The 20,155-nt window shown below is 42.0% G+C and overlaps 1 protein-coding gene across 11 annotated transcripts in view; it reads left to right on the top strand.

Moving 5' to 3' along the window:
- RNF157 (ring finger protein 157) overlaps window positions 1–20,155 on the top strand; it is a 92,727-nt gene that overhangs the window by 13,861 nt on the left and 58,711 nt on the right. For all 11 annotated transcript variants that reach the window (XR_013536003.1, XR_013536004.1, XR_013536002.1 and 8 more), the window contains exon 2: window positions 4,760–4,878. Coding sequence is in view for 8 of the 11 variants with exons in the window: in XM_078374709.1 (XP_078230835.1) it covers window positions 4,760–4,878 (119 nt within the window). In the remaining 3 variants the exon portion in view is untranslated. The remainder of the gene's footprint in view (window positions 1–4,759; window positions 4,879–20,155) is intronic.

The raw sequence follows: 20,155 nt of genomic DNA, 5'->3' as shown, positions 1-20,155 counted from the left end.
AGCTTATACAGCTTTTGTGGGGTTTTTTTGTTTTTGTTTTTGTTTTTTGAGACAGGGTCTTGATCTTTTACCCCGGCTGGAATGTAGTGGTACAATCATGGCTCACCACAGGCCTGACCTCTTGGGCTCAAGTGATCCTCCCACCTGAGCCTCCCGAGTAGCTGGGACCACAGGCTTGTGCTACAGTACCCAGCAATTTTTTAATTTTTTTGTAGAGATGAGGGCCTAATTGTAATATATTGTGAACATTTTTAATGTCAGTAGATACAGATTTACAACACCACTTTGAATGACTTCATAATACTCTACTAACTGAATATACATCGTATCTTTTCTCTTTTTTTAATATACAGAGACAGAGCCTCACCATGTTGCCTAGGCTGGTCTTGAGCTCCTGGGCTCAAGTGATCCTTCCACCTTGTCCTCCCAAAGTGCTAGGATTACAGGTGTGAGCCACCATGCCCAGACTATTTTTGATTTTAATGCAAGGCAAAACTACAATTAACTCTACACATCTTTTGTGGTCATTTATTTTCTTTTAATATTATGGCATAAAAAGGCATTTCTAATAAAACCCTGTTGCCTGCTTTAACTCTTTAGCCCCCAAATCATTAGTGCTTCTCTCTCGCTAGGTTCAATCATGGCCACCTCTAAGCCAATCATCCATGGATTTTACTGCCCCAGATCCCTCTCCCAAGCTCTCACAGGTACTAGAAACTCAGTGGTCCCACCCCAAGATCAACCTACACAACTCCAGACATCAAACTCTGTCTCTTCTCCCCTTTCTTTATTCGTGATTTGGGCAAGCCATCCATCCATGTAACATCTTTAACTTTTCCAATTTTACCTAGTGTATGATAAACATATAATCCCTAATGTACACAAAAATATATCTTACTAAGGTTCATCAGTAAATGACTTAAATTATTTGAGATGCCTGCTTCTACTTAAGGCAAACTAGGTACCTCCCCTCTCCATAAATTATGCACTTGGAAAATAGGGCTAGCAAGTGCTAGACATAAATAATTGATAATTAAACTTTCCTAAATGATGAATTCCACTGTTGTATTACTGCAGATGGCTGCCCTTTGTCTCTTTAAGTTTTGATGGGTGACTTTCAAGAGTTCCTCAGTGATTGCTTTGATTTTGTCTGCATTATTACTCTCAAATAATGTTTTCCTGGTTGTTTAATTCAACAGTTGCCTCACTTTGTGGTGAGTGACTTTATCCAAATTGTTTTGTTTAATAGGTGTTTCTAGACTAAAGCTCTATGTGTAGAAAATTTTAAAAATAAATGTTTGGTTCAGTTTTTGCTAGAATTTTCTTCTCTGTCTTCCTTACTATGGCTTCTCCACAGGCTCAAAGTGCCAAATCTCATTTTTTTTTTAGTTTGCTATAAATATTTTTTTACTCTTTTCTTTTTTCTTTCTTTATTATTATTATTATTTTTGAGACAGGGGCTCACTCTGTCACCCAGCTGGAGTGCAGAGGCATGATCATAGCTCGCTGAAACCTTTAACTCCTAAACTCAAGTGACCCTCCTGCCTCAGCCTCCTGAGTAGGTAGAACTACAGGTGCAGGCTACCATGCCCAGCTAATTTTTGTATTTTGTATTTTTTTGTTGTTGTTGTTTTTAATAGAGACAAGGTCTTGCTATGTTGCCCAAGCTGGTCTTGAACTCCTGGCCTAAAGCAATCCTCCTGTCTTAGCTGTCCAGTGTTGGGATTACCGGCAAGACCCATCACACCCTACCTGCTACATATCTTCAATAAAAATTGCAACTGATTTAGGGAGTTTGTGTATATCCTCACTGTATTATACACAAGCAAGCCTTTCACTATTTATAAGTTCCTTGTATTAATTTCAGAAATGGGGTATATGAGAGTGTGATAAAAGTATATTATGGGATGTGTTCTTTACTTAGAACAGCTTACCTTCATGGGAGAATTAGATAATAGAAATTAGGGGTAAGAGGCATGTGTTTAATCATCAAATTTAAAATGTATTCCCAGATGGAATTTTCAACATAACCTAAGCCTCCTTTGGTGACTTCTCAGTTCCGTCATATCCTGGCACAGTTCCTTGGTTTGTCTGGATGAGGCTTATGGGAATTTTGGCCCTGACTGCTGATTTCATTTGGTTATTATATTGTATTGAAAATATTTCTGCCTCCTGGCTGATTAAGAAGGGACAAAGGGGCCCTGCCATGACTGATGTCCCAGCATCCCAGCAGCTCTGGCCATTAGCACTGTTAATAAATTTGAGGTGGAGAGGATATGTGTGTAGCCTTCTTTCATAGCATTAAATTGTCCTCTTATTTTTACCATAGTCAGTGTGGTAATTGGTAGGGAAAGCCAGGGATATGTGTATTATTTAAATTCATATTTTCCTATGAGACAGTCATGTTTTGAAGCAAGTTGTGATGAAGAAGAACCTTCATCATAGAAGATTATAGAGGTATAGAAGTAGTGGTAGATGGGTACCAAGATTTCTGTGTGTAGCTTTAAGCTGGCTTATGAAAATCTAGGCAAAGAAATGTATCTGCAGATACAGGAAAAAACTCAGTTTCTCCTGTACTCTCACAACACAAACAGCACAGAAAACTGTATCCTCTGGTCAGCAAAATGTGTGGGGATTCTTCCCACCAGCAACCACTCAGTTCTGCAGAGGACACCAGCTGCATGTCCTCCAATTCATTTCAGTTCTGATGACTACCTGAAGATAACATCCGATCCCACAGGTTGAGGGTGTAGTCCCGCAAGACTGCCCCCCACTTTCTATGCCCATTGCAAGCCCCAGGTTGTTTTACCTGTGCTTCCTGCTAACCAACCAGAAAGCAGGGTTCCTATAACCTCCTGGGGTTTGATTAACTTGCTAGAGAGGCTCACAGAACTAGGGAAACACATTTACCAGTTTATTATCAAGGATATTGCAAAGGATACAGAGAGAGAAACACAGGCCACGGTTATGTGGGAAGGGGCACAGAGCTTCCATGCCATCTCTGGGCATGCTAACCTCCAGAAACCTCCAAGTATTCCCCTGTTTGGAAGCTCTCCGAACCCAGTCCTTTGGATATTTATTGAAGCTTCATTACATAGCATGGTTGATTACATCATTGGACACTGGTGATAACTTTCAGCCCCTCTTCCCTTCCTCGGTGGTTGGGGGATAGGCCAAAAGTCCCAACCTTCTAATCCTGCCATATTCTTTCCAGTGACCAGCCCCCATCCTGAGGTTACCCTAGGGGCTCCTAGCCACTGGTTAATTCACTAGCATATGTAAAGACATCACTTTGGCTGGTGAGGTGGCTCACACCTGTAATCCCAGCAATTCGGAACGCCAAGGTGGGTGAATCACCCAAGGTCAGAATTTCAAGACCAGCCTGGCCAACATGGTGAAACCCCATCTCTACTAAAGATACAAAAATTAGCCAGGCATGGTAGTGGGTGCCTATAATCCCAGCTACTCGGGAAGCTGAGGCAGGAGAATCGCTTGAACCCGGGAGGCGGAGGTTGCAGTAAGCCAAGATTACACCACTACACTCCAGCCTGGGCAACAGAGAGATACTCTGTCTCAAAAAAAAAAAAAAAAACAACATCATTTTGGATATTCCAAGGATTTTTTTTTTTTTGAGATGGGAGTCTCTCTCTGTTGCCTAGGCTGGAGTGTAGTGGCATGATCTCAGCTCACTGCAACCTCTGCTTCCCGGTTCAAGCAATTCTCCTGCCTCAACCTCCCAAGTACCTGGGGCTACAGGTGTGTGTCACCACACCTGGCTAATTTTTGTATTTTTAGTAGAGACAGGGTTTTGCCATGTTGACTAGGCTGGTCCCTAACTCCTGATCCCAAGTGATCTGTCCCCCTTGGCCTCCCAAAGTGCTGGGATTATAGGCATGAGCCACCATGCCTGGCCTGGATGTTCCAAGGATTTTAAGAGTTGCATTCCAGGAAATGGATTGAAGATTAAACATGTATTTTATAATATCATAGTGTATATATATGCTGATGTCTGTAGCTGAGATTCTTCAATATATGGAATAACTACTTCAAATTTAAGGGTAAAAATCAGTAACAAAAATATATATATGATCATTAATGTGCATTGTAGGACCTTTTGGTCTTTTGGCTGGAGGTATTTTAGACAGATCATAAGAAAAATTCAATTAAGAATGTTAAAAGGAAAACAGTGATCTATTCTATGTTTGGTATCTTGGGTTTTCCCTGCTATGATTTTACTTATTTTGTGCCATTGTTCCAAATCAGGAAAAGAAAACACTCTTTGGATTAAAAATTGCTCTAATTATTCATTTGAAGGATTAAATTTTTTGTTTTTTTGAAACAGTGTCTTGCTCTGTTGCGTAGACTGGAGTGCAATGGCAGGATCTCAGTTCACTGCCCCTCCATCTCCCGGGTTCAAGAGATCCTCCTACCTCAGCCTCCTGAGTAGCTGGGACTACAGGCACATGCCACCACACCCGGCTAATTTTTCCATTTTTAGTAGAGACAGGGTTCTGCTATGTTGGCCAGTCTGGTCTCAAACTTCTGACCTCAGGTGATCTGCCTGCCTCAGCCTCCCAAAGTATTGAGAAACCTCCAAGTATTCCCCTGTTTGGAAGCTCTCCGAACCCAGTCACATTACAGGTGTGAGCTACCACACACAGCCCAAAGGCTTAACATTTTTAAAAATCAGCTTTTTTACTACATATAGTTTGACTGTTTTCTGGTTGTTTGATTTTTTTTTCTGTTTGTTTCTCTCTAGGAAGCTATTTTGCCAGCCACTTCATTATGGGAGGAGAGAAGTTTGACTCAACTCATCCTGAAGGTTACCTGTTTGGAGAGAACAGTGATCTGAATTTTCTGGGGAACAGACCAGTTACGGTATGGCTGTGATCATTTTACTCCCTCTTGAAGCTTAAGTTGCCAATTCAAAAAGTATAACAAAAAATAAATTTGCAGTTGCTCATTCAGCAGTTTGTAGCTTGGTCTGTATTGAGAGAGAGGCACGAAGTCAAACTGCAGCCTCCTTGGTTGTACAGGGTCTCTTGGTGCTAGAGGAGTGGAAGAACTCCTGGAGTCTTGTGAGGGAGGATGAGTCACAAAATCAAGCTTTCTTGAGGATCCAGATCTCTGCCTAAATGCCCCATCTTCGGGCAGCCCTTTTCTAAGGGCTTACCTTTTTTCCTTCTTCTTCATAGCACTTAACACCAAACTTTTACTGATTTGTCTTTCTCTGCTTATTGTTTGCCTCCCCTTTAGAATGTAAGTTTCATAAGACAAGAACTGTTTTTATTGTATCATCCCAAACCTAGAACAAAGCCTGGCATGTAATGATAAGCCCTTAATAAATGTTTGTTGAATAACTGAAAGTATTTCTGTTGATATATGAATTGATATGAGAATACATTTTTCTTGTTCCTTCAGCTCTATTTAAACTTAATAGAAGTTTATCCCATAAACTTCTTATGGGATAGAAGCACCTTCTATTAAGCACCCAGCAGGAGTCTTTGTAATAATAACTGCCAGGTGACTATTGAGTGGCTCCTGTGTGTTAGGAAGGTCCTAGAGACTCCTGTTCCATATGAAGACCACTTGATGTAGAACTTATCACTCCATTTTATAAGTGAGAGAACTGAGGTGTTCCGAGAGATGAATAATGATAGTAGCCAGCATTTATGAAGTGCACTCTGTTCTAAGCATTGTTCGAAGGGTTTTATATACATTTTTCTCCAAGTCACGTAACTAGGTTTGCCTGGTCACAGATCAATAATCTTTTCAGTGCTCCTCACTGCCTTGAAAATTCTGCCTTCCTCAAGAAACTCCCAGTTTGGTGGAGCAGACAAAACACAGAAGCAGAAAATGTTTAAGTAACAATAAAGATCAGAAGTGATTGAATTCGGTGGGAATTGAGAGTGAGAGAAGGCAATGGCAAGGGCAGTTGCTTCAGTGTTATGCTGGGAAAAGTGCAGGAAGTTGAGCTGGCCTTTGAAGAATGGTGGGTTGGATGAGACCTTCCCAGGAGTGCAACACCAAGAGCACAGGCCTCAGAGCATTCAAGCTGTTGAATTAACAAACATTTACTGAGCAACTACTGTGTGTCGGGTACCGAGATAGGAGCTGTGGATACAGAGCTGAAATGAGATGGTTTGTTCTTGCCTGCAACAAATAAGGAAACCAGTCTGGCCCAATTGGAAGATAGGCCGGTATCCCAGCACTTTGGGATGCCCAAGGTTGGGATTTCAACACCAGCCTGGTCCTAACCTCATCTCTGCTAAAAACACAAAAATTAGCTGGTCGTGGTGGCACCTGCCTGTAATCTCAGCTACTCCAGAGGCTGAGGTGGGAAAATCGCTTGAAACCAGGAGATGGAGATTGCAGTGAGCCAAGGTTTCCCTACTGCACTCCAGCCTAAGGGATAGAGTAAGACTCTGTTTCAAAAAAAAAAAAAAAAAAAAAAATAGAAAGGTAGTTGGCGGCTCTGTTACCTTGATAGGTTTTTTTACTCTCTCCTGTAGACTATGAGGAATATTTAGGATTTTTAGATAGGTGAATGACCTGGAGAAACTGCTTTTCTAGGAAGATTGATCTGATGATGGTCTTCTATCTTGAGCTTTAACATAAAAATAATTGTTTTGTTGGTTTTCATTGTTCTCTTCCTTTCTGTCTGGAGTGATTCCTCTGCTAATTTTTAGTCCAGTAGCACGCTTTTTAAAATACCAAATTTTGTCTGCTTCAAATTAAATTATACCAACTAATACTTATCAGATGTCTACGCTTTGATTTTGTTACTACTGCCTTGGTAATTAGAGTAGAGAGATATTTCTTTTTTTTCCAATAGAGCCAATAAAAATATTTGCTCACTCACCAGGGAGTCAGCTTGTGCTTCGAAAGTAGCCATTTCTTCTATTAATAGCATGGACTTGATGTTCGCATCTGTTTCTATCTTTTTTCCTTTCATCTGATGTAAAAATAGTTTATATATTTTTAAAATTTTCAGCCTTTTCCATCCATAAAGATGATATAAAAATAAGTAAATCAGGGATGTCCAATCTTTTGGGTTCCCTGGGCCACATTGGAAGAATTGTCACATTGGGCCACACACAAAATACACCAGCAGTAGCGATAGCTGATGAGCTAAAAACAAAAAAAAAAAACAAAAAACAAAAAAACTCAAAAAAAATCTTATAATGTTTTAAGAAAGTTTACAAATTTGTGTTGGGGCACATTAAAAGCCATCTACCCTCAGGCCGCAGGTTGGACAAGCTTGAAGTAAATGTTGCTTTAGGTTCAACTTGAAGTTTATGCTGGCTGGCAAACTTTTCCCAAGTTTGCCTGTAGCAACCTATGAATAACTGAACGCTTCGTGAAATGCTAGGTAGCAGCCTTGACTTTAAGAACCTTTTTTGTTATTTGGGGTTTTTTTAGACGGAGTGTCGCTCTGTTGCCCAGGCTGGAGTGCAATGGTGCGATCTCAGCTCACTGCAACCTTTGCTTGCCGGGTTAAAGCGATTCTTCTGCCTCAGCCTCCTGAGTAGCTGGGATTACAGGTGTGCACCACTACACCTGACTAATTTTTTTATTTTTAGTAGAGACAGCGTTTCACCATGTTGGCCAGGATGGTCTCCATCTCCTGACCTCGCAATCCACCCACCTCAGCTTCCTAAAGTTCTGGGATTACAGGCATGAGCCACTGTGCCTGGCCAAAGTTGAGGCTTTTTTCCAAAGAAGATCAAGCTGGGCACAGTGGAGGCTGAAGCTGAGATGGGAGGATCACCTGAGCCCAGGAGAGTTCGAGTTCAGTTTGAGCAACATAGCAAGACTCCTCCATCTTAATCAATCAACAAATAAATGCCATTTTTTAAAAAAGGAACATCAACATTTGAGTTTTTCTTGTTGCTTTTATGTAGTAATCAAGTGTGCTTAATGTTGCACAGAACAAATGAAATTTTTTTTTTTTTTTTTTTTTGAGACAGAGTCTCACTCTGTCGCCCAGGCTGGAGTGCAGCGGCGTGATCTTAGCTCATTGCAACCTCAGTCTCCCAGGCTCAAGTGATTCTCCTGTCTCAGCCTTCTGAGTAGCTGGGATTACAGGTGCCTGCCACCACGCCCAACTATTTTTGTATTTTTTTAGTAGAGATGGGGTTTCATATCACTTCTCAGCCTTTTGGCTAAGATCAAGTGAGATCGGGTTTCACCATGTTGGCCAGGCTGGTCTTGAACTCCTGATCTCAGGTGATCCACCCACCTCGGCCTCCCAAAGTGTTGGGATTACAGGTGTGAGCCACCATGCCCGGCGAATATCTTAAAAAGACATAATTTTATGGTTTTATAAGGAGTGAAATTTTTAAAAGTCTAAAAAAATAAAAATAAAAGACAGTTTTATATTAGGAAAGCAAATCAGAGAACTTTATATAGCCACATAGAAATGTAGTATAGAGAATAAATGCAGCATGTTTCTCTTTTCTTTTCCCCACAGGTTATTTGATAATAATAATGGCTAACATTTGAACACCTAATTTTTGCCAGGGCTAATTGTTCTAAGCTTTTTATCTGTGTTATCTCATTTTGTCCTCACATCATAATGAGGAAGGTCTTCATCCGACAGGTAAAGAACATGAGGCACAGAGTTTAAATAAAGACTGCACAGCCTGTAAGGGATCAGGATTGGAACCCAGCAGTCTGGATCCAGAGACTAAGCCACTCTGCCATTTTTGCTAGTCAGGTCAGGTGTACTCAGGAACTCTGCCCACATCCTGTTTGTGAGTCCACTGTGTAGATCTTCAAGTGCAGTTTCTGAAATATTGATAGATATCTAAAAGTGCAATGAGGCCAGTGCAGTGGCTCACACCTACAGTCCCAGCTGCTCAGGAGACCGAGGCTGGTGGATCTCTTGAGCCTAGAAGTTGAAGACCAGCCTGGGCAACATAGCAAGACCCTCATCGCTACAAAATATAGAATTAAAAAAATAGGCATGGTGGTGCATGCCTCTAGTCCCAGTTACTCAGGAGGCTGAGGTGGGAAGATTGCTTGAGCCCAGGAGGCCAAGGCTTCAATAAGCTATGATCACTGCAGCTTCAGCAACAGAGCAAGAATCTGTCTCAATAAATAAATAAAAGTAGAACTAATGGCAGTGATATGTTCTCTTGGAGCGCCTTGTCAGAGTTCGTATTCCATGTGTAATTCCATCTGCTGAGCTGACCTCTGGGTTTTACCATTACTGCACAACAGGCTTGTTTAGGGGAGGGCCCAGAGATTGAAGATTGACATGTAGCTTGAGTTCTAAACAGCTGACTTCCACTCTCTAGCAAAAGATCTTGGGTGTCAGTACCTGAGTGTTAGGTTACAGAGGAGTGCGAAAGAGAACAACCTTTTAAAGCCATCCAGCAGCATGCAGCAAGAGTGGCTCCTCTTTGCAGAGAGAATGAATGTGGGTAGTGAAATTATTTGTATAAAATTAATTGTTATATTAAGGTATAAATGCCATAGACTTCCTGGCTTCTGGAATTTCCTGTCATTTCTGAAAGAGCAGACTAAAAAGTGTATTATTTGAGCTTCACACCACAGATCTACCTCTTAGGATAATCCATTAAAGCCAGTTTTTTTTCCCTCTAGAGCTAGGGTCTCATCCTATCACCCAGGCTGGAGTGCAGTGGCGTGATCATAGCTCACTGAAGCCTCAAACTCTTGGGTTCAAATGATCTGCTTGCCTCAGTCTCCTGCGTAGCTGGGACCGCAGGTGCATGCTGCTCACTGGGCCAGTTTTTTAAATTTTTTTGTAGAGATAGGGTCTTGGTTTATTGCCCAGACTGATCTCAATCTCCTGGTGTCAAGCAGTCTCCCTGCCTCGGCATTCCAAAGTGTTGGGATTACAGGCGTGAGCCACCAAACCTGGCCCAAAGCCAAATTTACTATCAAGTCTTAAGGGTCAGATTTAAAGAAACTATGTGTGTGTGTGCATGTGTGTGTGTGTGTGTGTGTGTGTGTGTGTGTGTGGTGGAAGACAGTTGGAATCTAGATTTCAAGTTTTATTTATATCTTACCATTAAACTCTTTGTAACCTTGGCAAATGTATCACTCAGGCACTCAAATTACCTACTTGTAACATGGAGACAGTTCTGACTTTAGAAGAATGTAATGCTTGGAAGATGCCTTGGAATTGCTGGACAAAAAGCAGCATGCAGCAATGTTAGCTATACTTGCTCCCTTTCCAGTGAGTTATTTCTACAGCTGTTTATCGTTCTAGGTAGAGGGATCTTCACTGGTTTCTTTGTTTGTTTGTTTTTGAAATGGAGTTGTTGCCCAGGCTGGAGTGCAATGGCGAGATCTTGGCTTACTGCAACCTCAACCTCCCGAGTTTAAGTGATTCTCCTGCCTCAGCCTCCCTAGTAGCTGGGATTACAGGTGCCTGCCGCAGCACCCAGCTAATTGTTTATATTTTTAGCAGAGATGGGATTTCACTATGTTGGCCAGGCTTGTCTCGAACTCCTGACCTCAGGCAATCCACCCACGTCAGCCTCCCAAAGTTCTGGGATTACAGGCATGAGCCACTGCACCCAGCCTCTTCACTGGTTTTTACGTACTATCTTAAGTAGTAAACTAGGCTTCTGAAGGTCTTTCTGCTCTGGTTCCTTATACAGAGGAAATAAGGTATCTGTGAATCAGTTATAAAATGTTAAATAAAGGCCATCTCTTTCCTTCCTATGTGGTGGAAGAGCTAGTGTTACTTTTCTGCTCCTTTATTGAGTTGGATCTTGTTTTGTTGAGACACTTACTGCCAAAACTCTAAGTTATTTAGAGGCTTAGTGAAATTAGGATTGTCAGAATATCAAGTAATGCCTTGACTCCTTCCTATCTGCCCTTTTTTTCTTTTTGAGACAGGGTCTTGCCCTGTTACCCAAGCTAGGGTACAGTGGCGCAGCTACAGCTCACTGCAGCCTGGAATTCCTAGGCTCATGTGATTGTCCCACCTCAGATTCTCCAATAGCTGGGACTACAAGCATGCACTGCTATGCCTGGCTATTTTCTTTTTAAAATGGGGCTTCACCATGATGGCCAGGCTGGTCTTAAACTCCTGACCTCATGTGATCCACCCACCTTGGCCTCCGAAAGTGCTAGGATTACAGGCGTGAGGCACCGCGCCCGGCCTCTTTGTTTTTTTTTTTTTAATTTTTTATAGAGACAGTGTCTTACTATATAGTCCAGGCTGGTCTCAAACTCCTTCGCTCAAGTAATCTGTCTGTCTTGGCCTCCCAGAATACTGAGATTATAGGTATGAGCCACTGTGCCCTGCCTCTACCTGCCTTTTGTAGACAGAAGTTCAAACCGTTCCTCTCATTTTATAAAGAAAGTAGTTGAGTTTTAGCCTTGCCCCTAATAGTCCATTTCCTCTTGTATGTTCTGTAGCAGGGCCCCATTGACAGCTCCTTCTTCCTCATGCTCCCGGAAACGAGGGCTACACAGCTGGCATTATTGTTTTTTCTTTTTTTTTTGAGACAGAGTCCACTCTGTCACCATGTTGGAGTGCAGTGGCGCCATCTCAGCTCACTGCAACCTCTGCCTCTTGGGTTCAAGCGATTCTCCTGTCTCAGCCTCCTGAGTAGCTGGGACTACAGACCTGCACCACCACGTCCAGCTAATTTTTGTATTTTTAGTAGAGACAGGGTTTCATCATGTTGGCCAGGATGGTCTCGATCAGTTGACCTCATGATCTGCCCACCTTGGCCTTCCAAAGTGTTGGGATTATAGGCATGAGCCACCACTGCTGGCTGCTGGCATTATTTTAAAAACTAAAATGTGCCAGGCATGGTGGCTTTTACCTATTCCCATAATTTGATCCTTCAAGTGAAGCAGAAGGATCACTTGAGCCTAGGAGTTTGAGACCAGCCTGGACAGCATAGCAAAACACTGACTCCACAAAAAAAAAAAGTTAGCTTGGGATGGTGGTACACACCTGTATTCCTAGCTGCTTTGGTGGCTGAGGCTAGAGGACTGCTTGCGCCCAAGAGGTCAAAGCTGCAGTGAGAGCCATGATTGTGCCACTGCACTCTGGCCTAAGTGACAGAGCAAGACCCTGTCTCAAAAAAAAACAAAAAAAGAAAAGAAAGAAAGAGGCCAGGCGTGGTGGCTCACACCTGTAATCCCAGCGCTTTGGGAGGCCAAGGTGGGCGCATTACTTGAGGTCAAGAGTTAAAGACCAGCCTGGCCAACATGATGAAACCCCATCTCTACTAAAAATACAAAAATTAGTCGATTACATGGTGACAGGCACCTGTAATCCCAGCTACTCAGGAGGCCTAGGCAGGAAAATTGCTTGAACCCAGGATGTGGAGGTTGCAGCGAGCCAAGATCACACTCCTGTACTCCAGCCTGGGTGGTAGAGTGAGACTCAGTCTCAAAAAAAAAGGAAAAATAAAAGAAATAAGATGCATACAGAATGTACTTTTCGTCTTTTTTCTAGTACAGATATACCAAAAGTTGTACTCAAATTTAGTTTTTGTAAATTGAACCCTTTTATTACATGTGTCAGGAAGAACAAGTTATTCAAAGGAACTCGACAGTATATCCATTTGTGACATAGGGTTTTGCACATATAGAGCTTTGTGGCTAAAAAGGAACATTATTCTGTTAGTCCCAGTGCCATTCATTCATTCCACAAATATTTATGAGTCAGAAACTGTGCTGAGAACTAGGAATGCAGATATGAAAAGACATGACTTCTGACCTGAAGAGGCTTGCTGCAGAGTGGGGCAGCTGATGTGTCCACCCTGCGAGGGACTGTGATAGGTTCTACAAGAGAGGACCAGAGTGCTCTGGAGCACAGGTCAGTGGGGATGCCCTCTATCCAGGGCAGGGGCTTCTCGGAGTTGACTCCTTTAGCCTGGAGGGATAAGCAGGATTTCCTAGGAGAGAAGAGGGGAGGTGTCTGAGGCAGGATTAATTAATAAGCAACACAAGGAAGCATGAAGATACTAAAGTGTGCTTTGGGTGCTCAGAGTGGTCAGTAGTCCATAAGGTTGGACTGTGAGGGATGCTGGTTGCAGTTGAGACCGGAAAGGCAAATTGGGTTCATATCTGAAGAGCCATGACTATTTAGAAGTTTTTATAGACTGGTCGTGGTGGCTTACACCTATAATCCCAGCACTTTGGGAGGCCAAGGCAGGCAGGTCACCTGAGGTCAGGAGTTTAAGACCAGCCTGGCCAACATGATGAAACCCCATCTTTACAAAAACTAGCCTGGGGTGATGGCGGGTGCCTGTAATCCCAACTACTTGGGAGGCTGAGGCAGGGGAATTGCTTGAACCCAGGAGGTAGAGGTTGCAGTGAGCCGAAATCACACTATTGCGCTCCAGACTGGGTGACAGAGCAAGACTCCATCTCAAAAAAAGAAAAATAATAAGTTTTAACTCTTCTTTCTATGCAGTAGAGAAGGTCATAGTCATGAATGACTTTGCCACTGACTAACTTTGTCGTGTTGGTTAAGGTGCTAGCCAATCAATGAGCCTGAGTTTCCCCATCTATAAAAATATCTACCTTTCAGGAATATTTTAAGGACTCAAAAAATGACGGTGGCTCACACTTGTAGGCCTAGCACTTTGAGAGACTGAGGCAGGTAGATTGCTTGAGGCCAGGAATTTGAGACCAGCCTGGCCAACATGGTGAAACCCTGTCTTTACTACAAATACAAAAATTAGCCAGGCATGGTGGTGCATGCCTGTAATCCCAGCTACTTGGGAGGCTGAGGCACGAGAATTGCTTGAACCCAGGAGGTGGAGTTTGCAGCAAGCCGAGGTCATGCCTCTGCACTCCAGTCTGGGGAACAGGACGAGACCCTCTCTCTCTCAAAAAAAAGACACTATTACAATCTAATTTTCATAGAAAGTTAATTCTATAAATTAATTCACAGTGTAGGTAATGAATCCGAAAAACAAGAAACAAGAAGACCAGTTAGGAAGTAATTTCTTTTCAGAAAAAAGATATGAAATACCTGAACAGGATTAACAGCATTGCAAATAAACATGGTGCAGACTTTCTACCCTAGAACCATGGACCAATTTGTAACCTTGCAGAGAAGGCCCCAAGGCTGATGAGCATTGCTGTGACTTATTTGAAGCTTCGATTGACCACATTTTGGTACCATGCCAAGGCTGAGCCGCTTCCTCCAACCCCTGCTGAGATCCCTAGAACTATTCAGAGCCTGAAAAAAATAGTAATTCTCTTAATAGCTCACAGTTATGGAAGCTTTGCTGAATGGCGTGGTGGCCACTGAGGTGTGGACGTGATTTTATGTCAGAGAGCTCATAGGCAAGTGTGGCATCATTGCTGTTATCTTTGAAGACCAGTCCTTAACATCTGATTACATTTGATTTATGACTTGTATGTTCTTGGACCATGTGTGATCAGACTAAAATAAGATGTATCTAAAAAACAATAAAATAAAATAAATACGGTGCAGATTAGAGAACTTCAGGCAGTGCGAGTTGAGGCAAAGAACACTCTAAAGGGCAGCCTCTGTGAGAGGCCACCACTTACCCCAGATGCTGTGCACATGTTATATTTGGAGATCTGTTTGTGCCCTGGACTTGGAGTAACTAGTAGGTCACAGAACAAGAACCCTGGCACTTACTGTCCCACAAGGTAGGAATGGGCGTCTTTCTCCTGCACGTGTGTTTGTGTGTGTGTGTGTGTGAGAGAGAGAGAGAGAGAGAGAGAGAGAGAGAGAGAGATTGAGAGAGAAACTGAGATTGGGTTTATTTGCCTTTTGCATGCTATCTTCTGTGTGCCTTCCTTTATAATTGTACTACGATTGTTTTTGGCCTTTAGCTTGGCAATATTGATTAATTTTTTTTAGCTGTGCATACCCTTTGGCCCATCTGTTTCACTTCTCTGAATCTCTCCTACAGAAATATTTTGAAGCATATGAAATGATTCTTATTTACAGTGTGTATTGTAGCATTACTTGCGGTAGTACAAAATTAGAAAATACCTAATGTCCATTATGGAATGGTTAAATAAATTATAGTGTGCCTATGCCATGAAATGTTATTCAGCCAAAAATGAGGTGGATCTGTGTCCACTGAGATGACTGACAGTATGTCCACAAGCACATCACTTACAGAATAAAGCAAGTTGCAGTATATAATGTAGAGTCTGATTTCATTTCGGGTAAAAATAACCATGTATGTACATGTGTGTATTTATGTACATATATTTATAGCTACATAAAAATATACAATTATAATGCATTTTGGACTCTTGGGATAGATCAAGAAGAGCAGGTGTTTACTTCTTCATATTCTTTTTTAAATTTTTCTTTTCTTTTCTTTTCTTTTTTTGAGACGGAGTTTCACTCTTGTTACCCAGGCTGGAGTTAAATGGCGCGATCTCGGCTCACCGCAACCTCCGCCTCCTGGGTTCAGGCAATTCTCCTGCCTCAGCCTCAGTAGCTGGGATTACAGGCATGCGCCACCATGCCCAGCTAATTTTTTGTATTTTTAGTAGAGACAGGGTTTCACCATGTTAACCAGGATGGTCTCAATCTCTTGACCTCGTGATCCACCCACCTCAGCCTCCCAAAGTGCTGGGATTATAGGCATGAGCCACTGCGCCCAGCCTTCTCTTTTTTGGGGGGGTGGGGGAAAGAGGCTTGTTCTGTCACTCAAGCTGGAGTGCAGTGGTGCGGTCATAGCTCACTGTAACCTGAAACTTCTGGGCTGAAGCAGTCCTCCCACCTCTGCCTTCCTAGTAGCTGGGGCTACAGATACATGACAACACTCACAGCTAATTAAAATTTTTTTTTTCCCCTTTCTTTTTTTTTTTTTATTTGTAGAGACCAGGGTCTCACTGTGTTGCTAAAGCTGGTCTTGAATTCCTGGGCTCAAACAGTCCTTCTGCCTCAGCCTCCCAAAGTGCTGGGATTACAGGTGTGAGCCACTGTGTCCAGTTCTTCATATTCTTCTATATTATTTGAATTTTCTTCAATGAACATGTTTTCATTTTTAAATTAAAAGTATTTTAATTTTCTTTAAAAATAGAGAAGTAAATACTTCTGAGTGGAGGAAGGAAATAGGTTTAGAAGAATATATAGAAGTAGGAAAATTAAGGAACTTCAGAAAATAATGGTTTTAAGTTTTTAGTGAACTACAAGAAAGGTAGACTCTCCTTGGTGGGGTTGGGATGTGTGCCAGGAAGTGTCTGTGGTCTTGCGGAGAAAGATGGAAAACCAGAGTAAGCATGGGAAGAGGAGAACCAGGGAGCTCGGTCCTCTTGGTGCCAACATGCAGTGATTCACCTTTAGAAACATTTGATTCAAAATGGTATGAGATTCAGTATGAATATGGCCTGCTTTTCAGCAACCTGAGAATAAACGAACTAGGGGATGAATATTCATACTTTTAAAATGGTTTAGGGCTTTAAAGAGTTTCACTTAAGGCATTCTTATACTCTCCCAACTTCTAGGCTCTTCCCAGGGGTGACCACTCTGCTCATCACACATTGTTGTACAGTCTCCAGAACGCCTTTCATCTCTCAAAACTGAAACTCTGTCCCTACTGGGCATTGCCTCCCCATTTCCCTCTCCCACCAGCCCCTGGTGGCCACCATTTTGTTTCTTGTCTCTATGAGTTTGTCTACTCTGGGTACCTCAGATGAGTTGAATCATAGAATATTTATTCTTTTTTGACTGGCTTACTTCACTTAGCATGTCCTTGATTCATCTATGTTGTAACATGTGTCAGAATTTCCTTTTTAAGGCTGACTAATATTTCATTATATAGATATACTATGTATCCATTCATCCACCAGTAGACAGGCACTTGGGTTGCTCCTGCCTTTTGGCTATTGCAAATAAAGCTGCTGTGAACAGGGGTGATATGTGCAGTTTTTAAGGCATGTATGCATACCGGTGTTGGGCTAGGGAACAAATGCCTAGTTTTAGGAAATTATGTAGGCTTGTTGTCGGTTCAGTTTTCAAATTTAACTTGTTTTTATGTTCTTACAAAAAAAACCACTTTATTCCATTTATATTACTTTTTATCCTTAATAAAGATGAGGAAATTATTTCAAATGCCTCCTTCTAGGGAAAGTAGCACCCGGTCACTTAATGAATGGATACTGAATACACAAAGACTATTTTGCTGTGTGTACATAACATCATAGTCATATTTCCAAATGCCAAGAAAGAATAACCAGATTGTAGATTTTATTCAAGAGTTAGTTTAAACTCTCTCATGATTTCAGAGACAGCGTGAAAAAAAACTGGTTACTTTTACAGAGACTAGTATAGGGTTGGGGTTTTTTTAGGTATATTAGAGCATAAAATATGAGGCCTACCGGTATGTATAAAGTTAACTATACCTTTGGAAAATAAGTAGCATAAGAAAGAGAACTTTGGAAAGCTATTAATAGGTCCAAGCATTTGCTCCTGGCCCTATAAAGGGGATTTTTATGGGGCTTCTGTCCAGGAGTTTCCTGCCCTGAGACCTTTGTTTTAGGGAGGTGGATTTCTATGGTAGATGGATCATCAGAGGGACAGGGATCCCAGTAGTAGCATGAGCAGGTGGCAGTGGGATGGAGGCCAGTGAGCTGTGTCACCAGGTGCAGTCACACTTCACACTGAGATCAGTGATAAGAAGGGGTACTTCCAGAGAAGTTGAATCAGTGTTTGTACCTATTAGTATTGATATGGCTGGTCCTGACAGATGTTTTTTGTTTTTGTTTTTTAATTTTCTTTTTTGAATACAAAAACAGCTGCTTTTGGGTGGGCACAGTAGCTCACATCTGTAATCCCAGCACTTTGGGAGGCCAAGGTAGGAGGATCATTTGAACCCAGGAGTTCAAGACCAGCCTAGGCAACATAGTGAGACCCTCTCTACAAAAAATACAGGAAATTAGCTGGGTATGATGGAACATGACTGTAGTCCCAGCTATTCAGGAGGTTGAGGTGGAAGGATCACTTGAGTCTGGGAGATTGAGGCCACAGTGAGCTGTGATCAAGCCACTGCACTCCAGCCTGGGCAACAGAGTAAGACCCTGTCTCAATATAAAAAAATATATATGAATATAAATACATATACATACACATAAATATATATATATGTGTGTGTGTATTTATTAAGATGAATGTATGTGTATATTTATTCATTTATTTATTGACTGAGATGAAATCTCACTCTGTCACCCAAACTCTAGTGCAGTGGTGCAGTTGTGGCCCACTGCAACCTCTGCCTTCCAGGTTCAAGTGATACTCCTGTCTCAGCCTCCTGAGTAGCTGGAACTACAGGCATGCGCCACCACACCTGGCTAATTTTTTGTATTTTTAGTAGAGACAGGGTTTCACCATGTTGGCCAGGCTGGTCTTGAACTATTGATGTCAAGGGATCCTCCCACCTCTGCCTCCCAAAGTGCTGGGATTACCAGAGTGAGCCACCATGCCTGGCATATGTATATATATATATATATATATATATATATATATATTTTTTTTTTTTTTAAACAGCTGCTTTTAATTTACTTTCCAGTGTTATTTTTCTTTTTGCTTTTTTATTGTTAACATAAGCGTATAGACCATATATCTATAGTTTAAAGAATTATGAAGCAAACGCCCTCATAACTACCACCCAGATGAAGAAATGGAACATGGCCAGCACCTTCCCTTAGCTGTCCTCTGTGCGTCTGACCCTAATCTCTTCTGTATTGCTTTTTTTTAAAATGGCTTCCTTGAGATGTAATTCTCCGTGTAGGTTTGATCCTTTCTTTAGCTAAAGATGCTGCCTTGGCTGAGGTTAGTGAAGTAGGGCATTACATGTTATATTTACTGCAATACTTTGAGATGTAAGTTGGTGATCATAGTTTTGTCTGTCTGGCATGTAGATTTCAGGCTAAAGTTTTGTGGATTAAAGCTATAGAAAGGGGTTACAATCAGGCCTGATTGTGTTGACCTTTAGTCCCAGCTACTCAAGTTGCTGAGGCAAGAGGACCACTTGAGCCTAGGAGTGGGAGGCTGCAGTGAGCTATGATTGCACCTGTGAATAAGCAATTGTACTCCATTCTGGGCAACATAGCAAGATCCTGTCTCAGAAAAAAAAGACAGGGGATTGCAATGTAACCTGAACTTAGGAGGGAAAAAAATTATCTGGAGAAGAAATTTGCTGAAGATAAATGAAGAACAGGATGTGAGTTTTTAGTAGGTTTTTAGCAGATTACCTTTTCTAGATAAGAATTTCAAAACCAATTTAGAATATAAGTGCACTGGGAGACAGAGGAAGAGAAAGTAGAGGAAGGAATAGTTTCTTCTTTGTTCATGTTTTAATCTGGTCTCTGTACTAGTTGAGAAGATAGTTTTCTTAAATAATGATTACAGGTTGCCAGCTTTGATCTTCTTTCCCCTCTCTGTTACACAAATCATTGACTGACTGGCTCACTCCTTCATTCCCTCATTTACATTCTATTGAATACCCATTGTCCTCTAGGCTGATGTTAGATATTAGAGGTACTGATAAAATGCCGTTCCCGCCTGAAGGAGTTGTATAGCTAGGAAACAGGCATATGTTGGAGGAGGGCCCATGAGCAGAGGCCTCTAACCAACAAGCGGCCCCTGCACTGCAGATGATTCAGCAAAGCAGGCATAGCATCCAGAGAGTGGGAGGAAACTCCACAAGAGATATGTCTGAGAAGCCAGCAGGCCTGGAAAGGGGTCTGGTATGCCTTCCTGTGAGCTCTGGACTTTGTCCTGTTAGTGTGGGGAACAACTAATGGGCTTTAAACTGAGGCTCACAGAAGATACATTTTGAAAGATCACTCAGATGAAGTGTAGAAGTAGATTAGGGTCATGAGATGGATGCAGGGTAACCAGTTGTCCAAATGAAATTTGATGGAGGTCTGACCTCAGACTGCAGTAAGAATGAAGAGGACACTGATGCATATGGCAGAACCTGTACCAGTAACCAATGTGGGGAAGAATCTAGGGTGTGGTAATTAGAGTATGTTCAGGCCCCTCCCGAAGGACACAGCCAGCTAGTGGATTTTCCCACTTTATGTGGCAGACCCATTCTCGTGGAGTAGGCACTAAGCCTTTTGAACTTTTCCTCTAAAGACTTCTGTGGCAGTTCTGGAATCAATTAGTGTGGTCCATCACTTTTCCAAGCTCCCAACAACTCCTCTC

The sequence above is a fragment of the Callithrix jacchus genome, chromosome 5 (assembly GCF_049354715.1).
Source record: "Callithrix jacchus isolate 240 chromosome 5, calJac240_pri, whole genome shotgun sequence".
NCBI lineage: Eukaryota > Metazoa > Chordata > Mammalia > Primates > Cebidae > Callithrix > Callithrix jacchus.
This window is presented reverse-complemented; position numbering and strand designations above follow the sequence as displayed.